The 20,038-nt window shown below is 40.6% G+C and overlaps 1 protein-coding gene across 7 annotated transcripts in view; it reads left to right on the top strand.

Annotated features, from left to right (window-relative positions):
- Positions 1-20,038, top strand: part of ADAM15 (ADAM metallopeptidase domain 15) — a 1,588,574-nt gene that overhangs the window by 490,830 nt on the left and 1,077,706 nt on the right. For all 7 annotated transcript variants that reach the window (XM_044080074.1, XM_044080071.1, XM_044080076.1 and 4 more), the window contains exon 5: positions 12,025-12,101. In XM_044080074.1, coding sequence (XP_043936009.1) covers positions 12,025-12,101 — 77 coding nt within the window. The remainder of the gene's footprint in view (positions 1-12,024; positions 12,102-20,038) is intronic.

The following is a 20,038-nucleotide window of genomic DNA, read 5'->3' as shown; positions in this document are numbered from 1 at the left end:
GGCGGAAAGTTAGCCTTATTTTCAAAAAACTGGCACTATATTACAAGAGACAAGTGGATTTTGCAAACTATAGACCAAGGCTACAGGTTTCACTTCCACACCTTACCAATAAAAAGAGGAATGCCAAACCTGCCACCAAATCAAAAGGCAGAAGCTCTAAAACAAATAGCTCAATTAACAAAGATGAGAGCTGTGGAAAAGGTACCACCTACAGAACAGGGCAAGGGATTTTACTCCAGACTCTTCCTAGTACCAAGAAAAGAGAAAAGTTGGAGACCTATTCTCGACCTGTCCGCTTTAAACACATTCATCATTGTTCCAAAATTCAAAATGCTGACCCTACAGCAACTTCTTCCCATGCTGGGCAAGGAGTATTGGCTGGTAACTCTAGATCTCAAGGAGGCATACCTGCACGTCCCCATACGACCATATTGCAGAAGATACCTCAGATTTCTTGCAGGATCAGAGCATTATCAATTCTCAGCATTGCCCTTTGGCTTATCTACTGCGCCCAGAGTGTTCACAAAATGCCTGGCATCAGTAATCGCTCACTGCAGGCTTCAGGGAATCGAAATTTATCCATACCTGGACGACTGCCTGATACAAGCGGACACAAGACTTACAAAGAGTCATTTGTTTACTACAAGCCCTGGGATACACAGTCAATTTAAAAAAGTCAAGACTGATACCATCCCAAACAAGAACATTCTTGGGTGCAGAATTGGACACAGTAAAACAGATGGCATTCCTAACTGCAGAAAAACAAGAACAACTTCCTCTTTACTTCTTGGCATTAACAAAGCAGAACAAACTAACAGCAAGGAAAGTGCTGCAGGCCTTGGGCTTCATGGCATCCTGCATAATCCTGGTCCCCCATGCCAGACTGCATATGAGAAAGCTACAGTGGTACCTAAAGAATTTATGGTCTCAACACAGACACAGCTTAGAAACCGAAATACCACTAATCCCATGCCTGAAACAAGAGTTCCTATGGGTGGGCTCAGGCATGCCAGTCAAACCCAGGTTTGTCCTTCCACAGCATTCAACCAAGCCAAGCCATCACAACGGACGCCTCAGACCTCGGTTGGGGGGCCCACATGCTGGACAAGTGCATTCAAGGCTTATGGACTCCAGATCAGCTGCACCTACACATAAATCAAAAAGAAATGCTGGCAGTAAAACTAGCAATCCAGAATTTCAAACCATTCCTCAAAGAAGGCCAATTGATGATAAGGACAGACAACACCACAGTCATGTGGTACATCAACAAACAGGGAGGCACTCATTCATACCCCCTATGCCGAATGGCTCTGGACCTATGGAATATGGCTCTGAGTTACAACATTCAGTTACAGGCAATATTTGTACCGGGAAAAGAAAACATCCTAGCAGACATGTTAAGCAGAACTACCTCGGATGCTCACGAATGGATGCTACACCCGGACATCTTCAAGGCCATCACAAAGAAATGGGGAATGCCACAAATAGACCTATTCGCATCCCCACTCAATCACCAGCTCAAGAAATTCTGCACAAGGACATACCACCCACTTGCTTGGAAGGTGGACTCTCTTTCCTTCAGTTGCAAAGGCCTGACAGCATATGCATTTCCACCTCTTCCTTTGATGCACAAGGTACTACTGAAAATCAAAAAGGAACGTCCAAGGATAATTCTGATAGCTCCAAATTGGCCAAGACAACATTGGTATCCATTACTGAGGAGCATGTCTCGGGGTGGACACTACCCCTGATTCCTTTGATGTTAACTCAGAGCGACTACAACATCCTGCATCCAAACCTAAAAACTCTGCAACTGACTGCCTGGAACATTACATAACAGCAACTAACCCAGATTTATCCCAAAGGGTTAAAGACATTATCCTTGAGGCCCGCAGACCTTCAACAAGAAGGAATTATGCAGGAAAATGGAAAAGGTTTGTCATTTGGAGTACTGAAAGAGGGAAAGATGTGTCAAAGGTAGATATTGCCAACATCCTGGAGTATTTGGCAGAGCTTCTTCATACAGGCCTGTCCTACTCCTCCATCAAGATACATGCATCAGCTATTTCTGCAGAATACAGCTTCGATCCCCCTGTCTTCTCACACCCTCTACTCAGGCAGTTTCTGAGAGGAATTAAGAATGTAAAACCTCCTAGGAAACCACCATTACCAGCATGGGACTTGAACTTTGTGCTAGAAAAACTGACACTCCCTCCATTCGAACCAGCAGCAACAGCAGATCTACAACACCTATCCTGGAAAACTGCTTTCCTGCTGGCAATTACTTCAGCAAGAAGGGTTTCGGAACTACAGGCTTTAATGGCAGTACAACCCTTCCTAATCTTCCATCAAGATAGAGTGTCCATGAGAACTAATCCTACATTTATGCCTAAGGTGGTATCCAGAGTGTCTCTAAACCAGGCAATCCACCTACCTACCTTCTTTCCCAATCCACAGAACAGAGGGGAAAGACTGCTGCATACCTTGGATGTACATAGACAATTGCGCTACTACCTGGACAGAACCAAGGGCAATAGAAAACTGACCAGCTACTAGTAGCATATGCAACAGGAAGGGAAGGAAAAGCAATTTCCAAACAGACAATCTCCAAGTGGATAGGAAATTGCATACGATTCTGTTACTCCTACCATGGAAAGCAAGTTCCACAGAACATAAGGCCTCATTCTACAAGGGCTACAGCCACTACCACAGCTTTCTTACGAGGAGTGGCTACCAAGGACATTATAGAAGCTGCTACTTGGACCTCCGTGCATACATTTGCCAAGCATTATAACTTACCTCTATACTCTAGATCCCGAGCAGGGTTTGCCACTGCTGTTTTGCAAGGGATCCTAACTACACCATAATTTCTTCTTCCTCCTCCCCTAGTTTGGCTATGGTATTCTACCCATTTGTAAGGACTGCAGATGCATCCTTGAAGGACATAGTACAGTTTTGTACCTACCATAAATGTAGATGTCCGAACAGGATAGCATCTGCTGTCAGGATTACCCACCCTCCTTCCCCTCTGTGGTACTCCTAGGGTATTTACCCTCCTAATAGCTAGCTGGGGGGGGGGATTCTTATGGTGTATTTGTTTGTATATATGTACATACATGCTTATTTTTTGTGTTTGCCTTCTACTCTTTTGGAAACATTGGCATTTATCCAAAAATTTAGCTATCCAAGAGGGCAACTGGCATCTGGGGCAAGAAACACTGAGGAAAATGGCGTCGGCTGATGCCTTTATACCCGAAGACCTACAGTGATGACGTCGGGTGAAGTGCGACACCAGCCGAGGCCAGACCCAGACTTTGGAATCCGGCCGACCGAAGGGCTGCCTGACGACAGGACAACCCATTTGTAAGGACTGCAGATGCTACATTTATGGTAGGTACAAAACTGTACTTTATCCTGCCATCAGGCGGTCCCGCAGTCGGCCGAATCCCAAAGTCTTGGTTCGGCATCGGTTGTTGTCGCTTCTTCCCTGACGTCAGTGCGACAGGGGGATAAAAGAGGCAGCCGACACTATTTTCTTCAGTCTTTCTTGCTGCGCGGTACCCAAAGCAGAAGCAGTTCGCAAGTGCCGGTCGGCTAGCTCCTGAGATTTTCTAATCGAATTTCAGCCCAAAGTCTTCTCTAAAGCTAAGTACCCCATTGGGGAAACTTTTCTTGCCTCAGACCAATGTCAGACAAAGTTAATAATTGCATTTCTTGTGGGAAGCAAATACCTCATAAGGATTTTCATTCTTATTGTATTCCTTGCCTAGGCCCAGACCACGACGTCTCTGGTTGTCGGTTTTGTGCTAGGTTCGGCAAACGTACAATCAAGCGTCGGGCAGATTTCGCTTGACAGTATTTTGGCAGAAAATTTAATTATAGCATGTCGTCGGAGCAACCAACATCAGCAATGATTAAAAAACGCAAGGATAAGGACAGGCAACCAAGGCCAAGACCAAATACCGAGGCCTCAGCAAGGCCTGCCGCCGGTTCTCCGGTTTTCAGTGAGGCGCCTACGCAGCCCCTGACTACCGCAGATTTAGAAATTCTGATGGCCTCCCAGACCAAATCAGCTGGGCCTCAGGAGCCGGTTCCATCTCACCCCTCGGACACCAACCCTGACAGTGATCCGGAGATTTTGGACAGGCCTTCGGTTTCTGAAGGTGTCTTCAAACCGACAACTATCTCTATTAAGTCTTATGCTAAACTTAAAGCCCCCTTAAAAGTTAGGAAACCGGGTCCACAGTGCCCCCCCACAGGCCCCTATGCCTAAAAAACAGATGCTTAAGATGATTGAGGATTTAATTACCCTTATCAGGGATTCACAACCCCCTCCTGACAAAAGGCCTAGACTGGAGGAAGATTATCCTTCCTCTGACCAAGCATCCATTTCCTCAGCAAACTCTGAGGACTAGGATTATTCCTTCCCTCCTTATGAAGACTCAGATGCTGAAGAGTCCATTCCCTCTGTCTCCCCCCCTGAAGACTATTCTTTTGAGGAAACCTTACACACCATGAGGGAACTCTTCCACTGGGAAGGTCAAGATTACTGTGACTCTAAGAAAAGACTCCGTGAGTTTCTTCTTCTCTCACAGCATAGACCCCTTGCAATTCCTCCAGTTTTAGACATTTTGGATGATGTTTACACCAAATCTAGTCTAAACCCAGATTCCTTACCTCCTGCACCAGCTAAACCAGACAGATACTACCGAGTTCCTGATTCTCATAAGTTTCTATATAAAAGCCCTGTTGCAGACCCCAAAACCATTTCCCAGGGTCCCAAAGTGGTTAAGGCCTCTACTGCTAAGAATCCTCTACCTTCTGAAAGAGATTCCAGAGCATTAGAAAGATGGGGGAAGAAAGTGTATATGTCTGCCACTTTGGCCATGAGGGCCTTAAACTGCCAATTCCACATGCTAAAATACCAGCAGTACTTGATTACACAGTTAAAGCAGAAAATGATCCCTCAGACAGATAACCTGATTTCAAAGAGAGGCAGGATTTGCTGCATGCAGCAGAACAGGTGGGAAAGCATACCTTACAGTGTGGTTTTGATTCATTGGAAGCCTCATGTAGAGCAGCCGTCACAGGATCTGTAATACGTAGACATGCCTGGCTAAAAGAGCAAGCCTTACCAGAACAGGTCAAAGCAAAGTTATCGGAAGCTCCATTGCAGAAAGATGTGTTATTTGGTGTCAAAGCAGAGGAAGTTTTAAAGAAAATGGAAGAAAAGGCAAAATCTATGCAGACAGTTAAAGATTTTTTACAGGTACAACCTCCTCGTTTCAGCAGAAACTGGCCATCAAAAAACTGGTCCTTTCCTGCATCAGACAGACCCCAAAGGGGTAGGTACAGACGCCCAAGGGGCAGAGGCCAGCCACAAGGTTCTTTCAGGCCTAGACAATGGCATACAACAACTCAAAGAGGTGGAGACGAAAGAGCTCAACCCTTCAGGAAACAAACACAATGACTTTCCTCTTCGCCTGCCAAGCAAAATTGCCCTGGCAGCACCTTTGGGAGGAAAACTGGCTCTATTTCCACAAAATTGGCGCATCATAGCAAAGGACAAATGGGTTCTGGATATTATTACCCGAGGCTCAGGTTTCATTTCCACACTTTACCACGGATGAGAGGCATGCCAAATCTGCCTCCAAACCAATGGGCAGAGGCACAAACGCAAATTTCAGCTCTCATGGATATGAAAGCAATTCAAAACGTACCTACAAAGGAGCAAGGTCGAGGTTTTTACTCAAAACTATTTCTAGTACCAAGAAAGGACAAAGCCTGGAGACCCATTTTAGACCTCTCAATTCTAAACACTTACCTGGAGGTACCCAAATTCAAAATGCTCACACTACAGCAGCTTCTTCCCATGCTGGGCAAGGAGTCTTGGCTGGTAACGTTGGACCTCAAAGAGGCATACCTGCATGTCCCTATCAGACAAGATTGCAGAAGATACCTCAGATTTTTGGCAGGTACAATGCATTATCAATTCTCTGCATTGCCCTTTGGCTTATCTACTGCGCCCAGAGTATTTACGAAATGCCTGGCATCAGTAATTGCATTCTGCAGACAACGAGGAATACAAATTTATCCATATCTGGACGACTGCCTGATCCAAGCGGACAGCAAAGTCATTCTATTACAGCATCTGGCATTTGTAACAAAGCTGCTAAGTTGCCTAGGGTACACAGTAAACAAAAAGAAGTCAAAGCTAATACCCTCACAACACATAATATTCCTGGGTGCCAGCTTAAATACAACGGCCCAGATGGCTTATCTCACGCCAGACAAACAAAAACAACTGACTCAATACTTCAAAAAGATGGCAACTTTTACCCAGCTCACTGCAAGGAAAATCCTGCAGGCATTGGGGTTCATGGCATCCTGCATTCAACTAATTCCACATGCAAAGCTGCATATGAGGAAATTACAATGGTACCTGAAAAGTGTATGGACTCAACACAGGCACAGCCTCGAAACAAGTATACCTCTCATTCCCTGCCTTCAAAAAGAGTTCCTATGGTGGGCTCAAGCATGTCAAATAAACAAGGGTCTTCCTTTTGTCTTACCTCCAGCAAACCAAACTATGACAACAGATTCTTCAGACTACGCCTGGGGAGCACATATGGCAGGACATTGCATACAGGGCAAATGGTCCACAAAACAAATGCATCTACACATCAACCAAAAGGAGATGCTAGCTGTACAAAATGCACTGACAGCCTTTAAGGACCTCTTGCATCCAGGGCAACTACTAATAAGGACAGACAACACCACAGTTATGTGGTACATAAACAAACAGGGAGGAACACACTCCTACCCTTTATGCAGACAGGCAATGACCTTGTGGAACACAGCATTGACTTTCCAAGTACAACTGCAAGCACAATTCCTGCCAGGAAAGGAAAACATATTGGCAGACAAATTAAGCAGAAATTTGGCAGATCCTCACGAGTGGAGACTACACCCACAAGTATTTTCAATGATAACTCAAAGGTGGGGATGCCCAGACATAGATCTATTTGCCTCCCCCAACAATTGCCAACTACAGAAACTTTGTACAAGGACTTATCATTCCCTAGCCTGGAAGGTGGACGCCCTATCATTCAGTTGGACAGCATTGACAGTCTATGCCTTCCAACCACTACCTCTCTTGACCAAGGTATTACTGAAAGTCAGATCAGAGAAACCTCAAATGATCCTCATTGCTCCGGACTGGCCATGTCAGCACTGGTACCCATTATTAAGGACCTTGACTCACAGCCCTCCATGGATCTTACCTTAATTCCCACTTCTGTTGACTCAGCAAAACTCTCAGATCCTTCACAGTCAGCTCAGGACTTTAAATTTAGCTGCATGGAGAATACCTTGAATTATCAACCAACACTTCTCTCGAAGGACGTCCTGAATGTCATTTTGGAGGCCAGGAGGCCCAGCACCAGAAAAACTTACTCAGACAAATGGAAAAGAGTTTGTGCATGGAACCAGGCTAAAGGCCAAAATCCTTGGATACCAAACATTCCTGTAATCCTGCAATACTTAACTAAGATGCTACACAAAGGCCTTTCTTTCTCATCCATTAAGATCCATGCTTCAGCCATTTCAGTTCAATATAATACGGATACTCCCATATTCTCACACCCTTTACTAAGGCAGTTTCTCAGAGGGGCTAAGAATATAAGACCCCCCAGAAAACCCCCAACGCCAGCTTGGGACTTCAACTTCGTTTTAGGAAAATTAACACTGCCTCCTTTCGAACCAGCCTTCTCAGCAGAACTACAATACTTGTCATGGAAAACAGCTCTGTTGCTGGCTATCACCTCAGCACGCAGGGTCTCAGAACTACAGGCACTTATGGCAGTGGAACCTTTCATCATTTTTCATCAGGACAGAGTCTCTTTACGAACTAACCCTAACTTTATGCCAAAGGTAGTATCCAGTGTGGCTTTGAATCAGGCCATTCATTTACCCACCTTTTATCCAAACCCCCAGAATAAAGGAGAAAGACTCCTTCACTGTTTGGACATTCACAGACAGCTACGTTACTATTTGGATAAGACAAAGACTTTCAGAAAAACTGACCAACTCTTTGTATCCTATGCTGCAGGTTCACAAGGAAAGGCTATTTCAAAACAGACCATCTCCAAATGGATAGCACATTGTATCCGCTTTTGCTACTCGGACCATGGGAAAGCAGTGCCTGTTAATATTAGGTCCCATTCTACCAGGGCTACAGCAACCTCAGCAGCCTTTCTCAGGGGGGTTCCAACCAAGGACATTCTGGAGGCAGCTACTTGGAGTTCAGTGCACACCTTTACCAAGCACTACCACCTTCCATTATACTCAAAAACCAGAGCTGGCTTTGCCACTGCAGTTCTGCAGGGCATCCTAGCTTCACCTAACCCAGTTTAGTACCAGCCACCCATCCATAGCTTTGGGATTCAACCCGTGTGTGATGACTGCAGCAGTATAACACGATGAACATAGTACAGTTTTGTACCTATCATAAATGTAGATGTTAGAGTGTATATACTGCTGCAGTCCAGGTTACCCTCCCACCATCCCCTCTACATACCAGAGTGTTAGTTATAACCCCATGTACATCAATCTTTTGGATGCATGCCTATATGGTGTATTTGATAACAGCTAATACTATTGTTTATCTACTAAGGTATTTCTGCATAGTTATTTGTATTCCCTTCCTAGTTGGGGCCACCTGACATCTGGGGCAAGAAAAACTGAAGAAAATGACGTCGGCTGCCTCTTTTATCCCCCTGTCACACTGACGTCAGGGAAGAAGCGACGACAACCGACGCCAGACCAAGACTTTGGGATTCGGCCGACTGAGGGATCGCCTGATGGCAGGATAACCCTAGTGTGATGACTGCAGCAGTATATACACTCGAACATCTTCATTTATGGTAGGTACAAAACTGTACTTTCTGAGGGCAATTGATTTGACTATGGCATTGAAGTGCTTAGTGCATAGGATGAGGGTGATGCCTACTCTTAAAATAATTCTATGGATGTTTAGTGTGAGAACATGTATGGTTATTTAAGGATAAGCTTTTTTCATAAATTAACTGATTCCCTCCATTTTTACTCTTCATCATCAACCCCACATTTGCAGAGAAACTTTTGTTTAATGCCTAGTATTAATCTTACAGGTTTTAATATCTTATTTGTTATTGTATGTCAGTTACTGATTCGAATTCCTGTCTGCTGAGTAATATGAAATTGATCTGGATACTGCAGATTCTGTTAAACATTTATGTTGATGCCATTGAAGAAGGAGCATTGAAGCACTGGGCAAGGTAGTGAATGCTTCTGACTTTGAGAATGATTGGACTTTTGATTCATTGATTAACTTGATGCGCCAAAGTGACATTGTTCACTACGCTGCTTCTGTGTCAGGGGACATGTCTCTAAAAAAAGGGGGAAGAGTTATTAATGTAATAAGTGCTGTGAGAAGGGGTTATTTATGTAATAAGAACTGTGTCATGTGGATTTATCATACAGCTAATTTCACTTCAGAACTGCAGTTTATGGTGCTATATTGAAGGGATTTGCCTGGCTTAAGGGGCAGATTTATAGTGATGTGATCACAAAACTTTGGAGCTCTGTGTTTCCTTTTTTTGTGGGCTGATGTAGCCCAGTCTGGGTTCATTGTTTGCATAACAAAGCAGTTTAGTCCATCCAACAGCCCTGACCATCTTGTAAGCAATCCCTTTCTGTTAGGTCCATGTTCTCCACCAAGGATTTAGCCGAGTGCGCCTCCAGGCGTTTCTGCAGTTCCCTCTTACTGCTCCTCTGAGCATCAAATATTGCTTGTACATATTTGCATTAGTAATTCCAAAATGCAACATACAAGGTATCAGAATATTTTATCCTGAAGCATACATGATGGCAAACACAATTGTATTGATATTTGACCTCTGTCAGTGAGTATTTGTTGGAATTGTAAGGTGATAAATTTTTTAAAGGCTCAAGCCACACCCATTGGAAGTTAAAGGTACACACTCAAAAGAGCTGTATTGAAGGGAATGAGTTAACAGGATGCATGTCTCTGAGTCACTTCCCTAAGCCATCCCCTTCGGGAAGCAGAAAGAGCCTCATTATTTTGTTGCGTGTGTGACGACCGTGCCCTCTCCCAGCAATCAAGGAGCCTCAGTCCTCACCACTAACACCAGGGAGGTTGTCTCATTGAAGAGGAAAGGATAAACTAATACACACAGTAAAGCACAATTTCCCTTAAGTGCACACAGAGATCACAGTCCATCTGGGGCTCGTTGCTCCCTTGCTCTCCAGGTCCCCAATAAGACACCCCACAGGCACAGCTATAGGGTCCAGCTCTCAGCCTAGCTGGCAAGCTAACCTCCAGTACCTTCTGTGTCACACCAGTGCTTCGTGCCCCTGCCCAGGTAGCTGACACGCCACACACACTTTGAGATAAGTATTTATACAACTTCACAGACACTCCTGCGAAAGGCTGACACAGATTCTCCAGCTGTGCCCCTTTACCCAGACTGTACAGTAGTAATTTCTGCCACCACCAGCTAACAATTATCAGCTACCCAAAGGCCCTTGAAAGAGTGTCCAATTATTACTGTGCAATATTATTATCCAATTGGTAATGTGACTATTCAGTCTAAGGCTTATTAGAGTGGCCTATTACAATGAACTCTATAAATTAAATATGCAATGTACTCTAGAGCCTACTATCTCATACACAAACCAGCCACAGGTAAAGGTTTTTAAAATATTTAATAATAAATAATTAAAACACAAGATAATACTACTACACCACAGAAACTTAAAATAATACAGTAGGACAGGTCTTATGTCAAAGAAAAACACTTAAACTAATTTTCTAATCTTTAGCTAATCTTAAGAGAAAACACGGTGTTTATAATCCTACTTACATACATAAAGAGCATAAGCAGTGCTGGGGTTGATGGTCCAAGACAAAATGCTTTCAGTCTCACTCTCAACGATAGTTTTTAAACTCACTAACAAACAGTTCTGCTAAGGCCCTCCCAAATTACATCATTTTGACACTTAGGTTTTCCCAGTATTTACATTGCATCATTTTGACACTTAGTCTGGAGTTCCCAGGCCACAAACTGCATTATTTAGCAAGCTAACACCTGCTCAGGAAACTACAACAATAAAAGACATTTCACATGTATACTCTAACAATTATTCCTTAAGTTAAGACAATAGAAAGAATGTGTTCAACCAGCCGCTTCAACACCACTTTTTAGATAATTGTAACGTTAAGGAACATTTGAAATGCTTGGCTTGATTTTCCTTACAGCAGATGGCAATGTTGCAACAATCTTGAAGTTCACATTCTACAGTGTTTTCTTTAATTTAAAAACACAAGCCTGTATTTTACATTTATTTATACAATTGGTAGAATTATGTATCAAATTTATTTGACTAGGCTGGCAGCCTTTGCCCATCTTTCCCCAATCTTCACAGCCTGTATAGCTGATGGGCTGCTAGTCAAACTCTGATCATCAGCAGCACAGGTGACTGCTCTGTCCCCACACCAGCTGTCTGATCCCAAAGATGCCATTTTGGAGTTTTCATTCAGTGCACCAGTCCTTTGAACAAAGCAGTGATTCTTGCATGATGTGGAGTCAGGTCATTTTTATCATTATAAATTAAATAAAGTATATATTTTTGTGGAAATAAAAATAAGTTATGCAAACTAAATACATTTGAAAAATGAATGTATTTTTTTCATTGCATATTAGTTGTATCTTATATGTATTTTACAACATAAAGACTGTTTTGAAAGGAAAGTCTCCTTGTCCCCAAGTCTGAGATGTTATTTTAAAGGAGTGATTTTACTGGGTCTTTTCAAATGTCCGCGAGTGTAGACAGAAGCAGCTGATATACTACCCAAGTGAGATAGTGGAATGATAGTGACAACTTGTTTATAGAATATGTACCCTTTGTGTCACAGAATATACTGTATTATACTTAGTTTATTTATGTTTTTTTGCATTTCAGACTAACTGTTTCTATCATGGTTGGGTGGCAGGCTACCCCATTTCGCGTATCAGCATGAACCTGTGCTCTGGACTGAGGTGAGAACTAAGAATTTGAACTGTTTTGTTATAAAAAAGTTATAGTAATAAAAATGGTAGACAGAGAGCAGACTTAATTTTTTTTACAGGCATTTCTGTTCTACAGTATGGTACAGAGTAGTGCATCCTATCTGAAACCATTTCATTCTATTGGAATGCAGCATATGCCATTAAATTTCTACATGTATTCAAGGCTTATCTGAAAAAGGTCAGATGATAGCATATAGCCCATTTTGTATCAATTTTTATATAATTGTCAGGAAATTGCCATAGAACTCATTTAAGTTAGGAGATTTTGATTAATATGACATTCTGGAGAAAGCTTCTAGTAACTGCATATAATGCACTTTATACATTATAATGATTAGTTTGTGTTCTGTAGTGCATAAGGAAGATAATATTTATACAATAACACATTTTTTGTCATTGCTGCAGACTTCATTATCACATTTCTTCTGCTGTTGATGCAGCATGGAGGGTCCTGTAAGACAAACATGCAAAGATATCCAAAGTTGCGCTGAAGTATCTCAACTTAGTACATTTCTTCAAGCACACTTATTTAGGTGTTATTTGTTCTTTTGATAACTGTATGGGTTTTAGACCCTTTTCTCTCACAGGTTCAAATTTAGATAATCCTTAAGTGTCATACGGAATTGTAAACAAATTATTACAACATTAACATGGTGGAAGTGTAATACAGGAGAATTTTGAAGGGAAACCTACACATCAAATCCAAGATAATACAGAGAGCTTGAACGATCCCTCAGTGCAACAGGATAGTATGAATGGTATGTTTTTGTCTAGTAAGTCATTGTACTGCTTGGAATGTCTAACTGGGTTATAGTGCAGTTTAATCGATAAGTTACATATGTAGTGATTACTTTGGTATGATGCTTTTCTTTTTTTTTTTTTTTTTTTATATACAGTGTAGGACAATAAATCCTTATAATTTTCTTTTTACAGTGTAGTCTGAGAAACCCTTCATTTGAATTTTCTAAACTTTTAATATATTAGGAATATTTCCATGGAATTTGTTTGCTAACGGTGAATGTGTGTGAATGATGCTCATGTTAATAAGTGCAATGCTAAAATATATATATGGAGTTCTACATTAGTTTATGCATGTATTTTAACGTTTGCAGCTGGTACTTGTTTTCAGTGGTCAGATTAAATTTGTGAATCCTTGGTTTGACTAGGTAGGCATGTTTGTCACAGTATTAGGCATTGTGCAAGTGGCAGTTACACTTACTGGTTTGTTTTAAGAATTTTAATAGCTTTTGTCCAAATGGTTTAGAATTTATTTGCCAGCAGGTGGTTAAAGTTTGCAAGAATTAGTCTGGAGAAACTTTTCTCTAGTAGCTTGGATGAAGTGACACTGTGATTTGAGGTCTTAGTAAGTATGGAGAGGTTTCTAATATTATATTGCTGAAAGTAGGTCAATAATTGTATATATTAGCTTGTGATTAAAAATTGAAAACAGTAGTATGGATCTAGCTGCAATGGGAAGCCAGTTAGCTGTGGTCAGGGATATACAGAGTGGATATAAAAAGTGTACACACCCCTGTTAAAATGCCAGGTTTTTGTGATATAAAAAAATGAGACCACAATAAATCATTTCAAAACTTTTCCCAGCTTTAATGTGATCTATAACCTGTACAGTTCAATTGAAAAACAAACAAATCTGTTAGGGGAAAAATATAAAAAATAAAAAACGTACAATAAGCTGGTTTCATAAGTGTGCACATCCTTAAACTAATACTTTGTTGAAGCAACTTTTGATTTAATTACAGCATTTAGTCTCCTTGGTTTGAGTATAGCAGCATGGCACATCTTGACTTGGCAATATTTGCCCACTCTTCCGTGCAGAAGCACTCCAAATCTGTCAGATTGCAAGGGCATATCTTTTGCACAGCCCTCTTCAGGTCACCCCACAGATTTTCTATTAGATTTAGGTCTGGGCTCTGGCTGGGACATTCCAAAACTTTAATTTTCTTCTGCTGAATCCATTATTTTGTTGATTTGAATGTATGCTTGGGGTCATTGTATTGAAGGTGAAATTAATCTTCATCTTCAGCTTTCTAGCAGACGCCTGAAGGTTTTGGGCCAAAAGTGACTTGTGTTTAGAACTGTTCATAATTCCCTCCACCTTGACTAAAGCCCCAGTTCCAGCTGAAGAAAAGCAACCACAAAGCATGATACTGCCACCACAATGCTTCACCATGGGGATGGTGTTCTTTTGGTGATGCGAAGTGTTGTTTTTGCGCCAAACTTACCTTTTGGAAATGTGGCCAAAAAGTTCAGCCTTGGTCTCATCGGACCATAACAAATTTTCCCATATGTTTTTGGGAGACTTGATGTATTGTTTTGCAAATTTTAGCCAGGCCTGGATGTTTTTCTGTGTAAGAAAAGGCTTCCGTCTTGCAACCCTACTCCATAGCCCAGACATATGGAGAGTACGGGAGATTGTCACATGTAGTACACAAGCAGTACTTGCCAGAAATTCCTGCAGCTCCTTTAGTGTCGCTGTAGATCTCTTGGCAGAATCCCTGACCAGTTTTCGTCTTGTCTTTTCATCACTTTTGGAGGGATGTCCAGTTCTTTGCAACATCAGTGTTGTCCGATATTTTCTCCACTGTTTGATGACTGTCTTCACTGTGTTCCATGGTATATCCAATGCTGTGGAGATTTTTTTGTACCCTTCTCCTGATACCTTTCAACAATGAGATCCTTTTGATGCTTTGTAAGCTCTCTGCGAATAATGGCTTTTGCTGTAGCAGGCAACTGAGTAAATGTAAAGAAAATCCTACTAGGACAGCTGAACTTTATTTGGGATTAATCCGAGTCTCTTTAATTGATGGCAGGTGTGTACCCAAGGAGACTGAATGCTGTAATTAAAGCGAAAGGTGCTTTAACAAAGTATTAGTTTAAGGGTGTGCACACTTATGCAACCAGCTTATTGTACGTTTTTCAGTTTTCCTATTTTTTCACCTAACAGATTATTTGTTTTTCAATTGAATTGTACAGGTTATAGGTCACATTACAGGTGGAAAAAGTTTTGAAATGATATATTGTGGTCTCATTTTTTTTATATCACAAAAATCTGGCATTTTAACAGGGGTGTATACACTTTTTATATCCACAGTATAATGATGTTCACACATGGGTGAGAGAGAGTAATAGTATGTGTTGCGCATGGAGCATGGTGATTACACTCCACTGGAAAAAGACAAATCAGTTAAGCACGTTTACAGTGCCAGACCTGATGTTAAATGTTACCTTGCTTCAGTTGTTAAGATCGGTTGTTGTCATGCTAGGTAGTTAAATCTGTCAGTACTGACCAGCAAATAACAGTGGAAGAGTAAAAAACAGATTTGTTTCTGCCTGCTGTCTGTGCCAGTAATGTGTCCTTGGCATTTTCTAACATAACAGAATCTCTTAACTGTTTTTCTGATAGCATTTGCTAAGTGCTATACGGATTTTAAAATTGGGAATTCACTGCATTTTTTTTCTTGTAACTAGAAGTACATGGAGCAGATAAAGCTTCACGCACTACAAAGAATTATTGGTCTCTGATCATAAGCTTTTGTTATGTGTTCTCAACATGGATGTCAAGATTCACCTCTTGAGGTGAATTTCTTGTCATCCATGTCTCAAACATATAATAAACATGTTGCTATACTCTGTGTAGGGTAAAAGCACATTTTTTGCAAGGCTGCAACTGAGTTGAGGGGTAAAATGGTCAATATGTAAATATGAAGCTCTTAATTGTGAATAGATTTTGGCTTTGATTTCTTCTAGCTGCAGTTTGTTTTTAGATTAAAATTTAGAGTAATCCCTAGACATTTGTAGTCATTTTGTTTGATTACAGAGTTATGTAGAGATGTAAGGAGTAAGGGTGTGCTTTTGCTTAGTTTCTGAATGCATCCAAACAACACAGACAGTTTTTGAGAGGATAGTTTTGATATTTTTTGTGAGCTAATGACATAATGATGTGAAATTAGTTTGGAGTATGTATTGTATGGTAGTAGCAGTCTTATCTGAGTTAAGGAAGGATTATATCGTTGGGGTAAAGGTTTATGCTTGAAGGGAATATGGAGGTTATTAATATCATTAGTGTAGAATGAGAAAGGAATTGAGCTGAACACTCTTAAGTACACTTGCATTAATGGTGCCTTCTTCAAGTAATTTCAGTATCTGATTGGATTTTAAAGGTATTTTGGAACCATGCCATTGGACTTTGTCTGAAGCCCAAAGATTTAAGCTTGATTTTAGCAGAGCATGATTTATAATTTCAAATGCTCTAAATCCTTGGAAATGCCAGCATTAACTTACTGTTTTCTCACATATATGCAAAACCCTTCTGCTACTGTGTCTATAACTGCTAGTGTGTTTGTTGAGCAGAAGCCATGTTGGTAGCCTGATAAGAGACTGTATTTGTTGTGATGATCTATTATTTCTTTAAATATTATTCTTTTAAAGGTATTTGTAATAGGACATAGTATTGAGATGGGTCTTGTTTTCAAAAGTAGAGGAAGGGAAGTATTTTTCAGTAAGGAAACTGAGTGCTTGAAATGTTTTGTATCTCTGTGGGAGGTTAGTGACTTGTTGAAAGTATTTCAAGAGGTTGGAAGAGGGATCAATTTGGTAGTTTAATGAATTCTTTATGAATGCCATTAGGGTTTGGGTTTAGTTTGAAGTCTTTATGATTTTCCTCATGGCTTTGACTGTGATTATGTAGAGTAAAATCTTGGCATATTGGCTGGGTCAATAGGAGTAGGCTGTTACTATTTTTAGGGGGATCTGGGTGTGTGTGTGTTTGAGAGATGATGTTGTTTATGGTGGAAGTGCCTTTATCAAATCAAGAAATTGTGCTGGTCATGTGTAGAGAAAGATGATTTTGTTATTTTTGAATTATGCCACGTCTTATTACTTTTCAGAATGGCTTAGGGATATGACCGAGAGAGTTTGATATGAAGGTTAGCGTATTTATGTTCCTTAATGGCTTATTTGCATTTCTTTTCTAGCTCATAAAATATGTTCTGGCATTTAGAGCGGTTTGTGCGTTACCATATTCTTATGTCTGCTGTTTAGTAGGGCTTTTATTGTTGATGTAATGCATGGGCATTGCTGTCCATGTACTCTAATTTTAGTGAAGGGGCAGTTCATAGGTTGGTACTAGGCTATTGGCCCAAGGGATTACACAAGCCTAGCCATAATTCCCTGGCTATTTCTTCCCACACTATTTACTTCCCTGGACCCCTGTCTAGCAGGGTGACTGACGTGATCCTCGAGGTGAATTTCCTTTCTCTCATCCAATCATCAAGGTTCCTTTTGAAGAGGGCCAAAGAGGTGCTCTGCTTGACATGTATGGGGCAGTCTATTCCAGAGTCTGGGGAGTCCCTTGGTCAGGAACCTATCCCTTCAGCATGTTTTGTTTATTGTGATGACGAGGTTTAGATCCCTGGAGCGTGTGGCTCTGAGGGATTGGGATTTCTTTAAGTCCAGCAGCTCTGGGTTTGACATGTCCTTGTATGTTAAGCAGAGATCACTTCAGAGTAGACGATATGCGACAGAGTATAGCTGGCGTTTTTTAAGGTGGTCAGCATAGGGCATCTGTTTTAGACCTGTGATTCTTTTAGTGAGGTATTTCTGCAGCCTTTCCAGTTGTTGCAGATGTCTTGAGAGGTACATACCAAATGGGGTGTTGTATTCTATAATGGGTCTAATGAGGGATGAGTACAGTGGGACAATGACCTCCTTTTTTCTGGATGAAAAGCCCTTAGTGATGAGGTATGCCACATAGAAGGATTTCCTGACTGTTGTGGCGATGTGGTAATTGAAGGTTAGAAGTGTTTATTTAACGTCAGTATTATACCAGCTGAGTTAAAGTAGTGGAGAGTAACATTTGAGTTGTTTGAGCTGTATTTGTGAGGTCAGTCAGCTTGCTTTTAGGTCAGAGATGACATCATCCTCTCTAGTTTCAGAAATTGTTTTAAAGTTTAAAGTGGTCACGTATCATGCTGGGGAGAGATTGGACAGATTTTATATACACTGAAATGTCTTTTGTCAAGAAGAGGAACTTGGTCTTCTGATGTTGATAACTTGTTGGGTAAGGCTGTTTTTGGCTGAAATGTTGATTTGTGGATGTTTTGATCCAAGTATATCCACGTTAAACTCTGCAGTGATGATGACTTTTTGTTGCTGCATAAGTTTAGTATACTGTGCAATTTTCCCTTGAAGAAACTTAATGGATTCTGTAGGGGGTATATAGACTGACGGTATATATGGCTTATTATATCCTTTATTGAAATAAAGGCAGATATCCATTTGGCTGCATTTCAAGTCACAAGAGATTTTTGCTTATGAAAGAAGATGAAAACTTGATCTTTTTTAATCATCATTGTTTCTCCACCAGTTTTACAACTGGTAGTTATTTGATGAACAGTAAGGGGCAAAGATTATTTAATCATATTTTTGTTATTGCTGATATATGAGAATTATGTTCTGTTGTCCATGCTTCAGGTAAGTCTACTTTAATTTATAATGCTTCAGGCATCAGTTGTGGATATTTAAAGATTGTCAAAATTTATTTAGCTGGTGGGGAACTGAGAACTTAATATGGCGGTGTATGTTTGTGGTGGGGGGGTGGGCTGTTGCAGGTTTGTTCACAGTTGTGGTAGGGTCCAGATTAAGCTGAATATTCTAGCCAGTGTACACTTTAAGCAGAGTTTGGTAAAGAAGGATGGAATGCTTTCTGTTACGTTTTGGATGACAGTGATATAGTTTTGAAATTAATTTAACCCTTGTATGAATCTTTTGATTATTTAAGGGTGTCACATGCCTGAATTATATTAACAAGCATGTTAGGAATATGAATTGTAATTCACTTTCATGGATAGAGGCATAGATTGTTGGCTGTGACAGCATATTTTAATTATTCTAAATCAGTGGCCTCTAGCAAGAACAGGCTTTTAGAAAAATTAGGGAAATGGTAGATTTCTGTAGAGCTTATATGGAGGTCCTTTGTAGGGTGTTAAATGGGTGTTTTATTTTATTACTTTTTCTTTTATTTCGGAAGGGCATTTTCAGGGTGGCTGAATTAATGTTTTAGTGGGAAGTTTTGTGAGAGTTAAAATGGAGGAAAGGGTTAAATGTTTTGTTCATAGGTAGGTACTAGGCTGATCGGCCCAAGGGCCTATGTAAGCCTAGCCAGCAAGGTTCCATAGCTTACGCCACCCAAGAAAGTTTTTTTCTTGTGCCACTGTCCAGCAGAGACACAGAAGTGATCCCTGGGGTGTATTTCCTATTTAAAGCGAAAAGGCAAAACAGCAAAAAACCAAACAATTGAAAAGGAACTCCAGCGGCTACAGGCAGAATACTTTAAACGTAAAAAAGTTTATTATAAAACTCCACACGTTTTTCGTCACTCTCTTAGAGTAACTTCTTCAGAATTAAAGACTATTTACAAAGTAACAGTTTTAAAAGCCCGGCACACATCATCACATGATATTGTGGACCTATCAGCTCTACATCACATTTAAATACATGCAACATTAAATATGTCAACTAAAGAACAATTTAAAAATGAACAATAATATAAAAACTAGCATAAAAATATGAGTGTCAACTAAAAAAATAATAGTAATAATTATTAATGATTCAGATGCGCTTCTTTTAACAAATTTAACTACCAATTTACATTCAGGCAGGTACTATACATAGCAAACGTATGTACAAAAGATCCCTACAGACCTTTGAAACCTTGTCCTAAATAGGAAAAGTAGGTGTGAAATGTTTCTCGTCATCTACTTAAACTTTTTAACTTTAGTAGGCAGGAAATATTACAATTTTCATTCAAACCTGGGTAAGAGAAAGCATCCAAGGCTAGTTGCCATTCTAGTTCGCGTTCCTCAAGCAATAAACTACTAGGTCCTCCT

This window comes from Protopterus annectens, chromosome 8.part0 (genome assembly GCF_019279795.1).
Source record: "Protopterus annectens isolate FY-2018-M chromosome 8.part0, PAN1.0, whole genome shotgun sequence".
Lineage (NCBI taxonomy): Eukaryota > Metazoa > Chordata > Ceratodontiformes > Protopteridae > Protopterus > Protopterus annectens.
The sequence above is the reverse complement of the archived record's forward strand: the minus strand, read 5'-3'. Positions and strand labels throughout refer to the sequence as shown.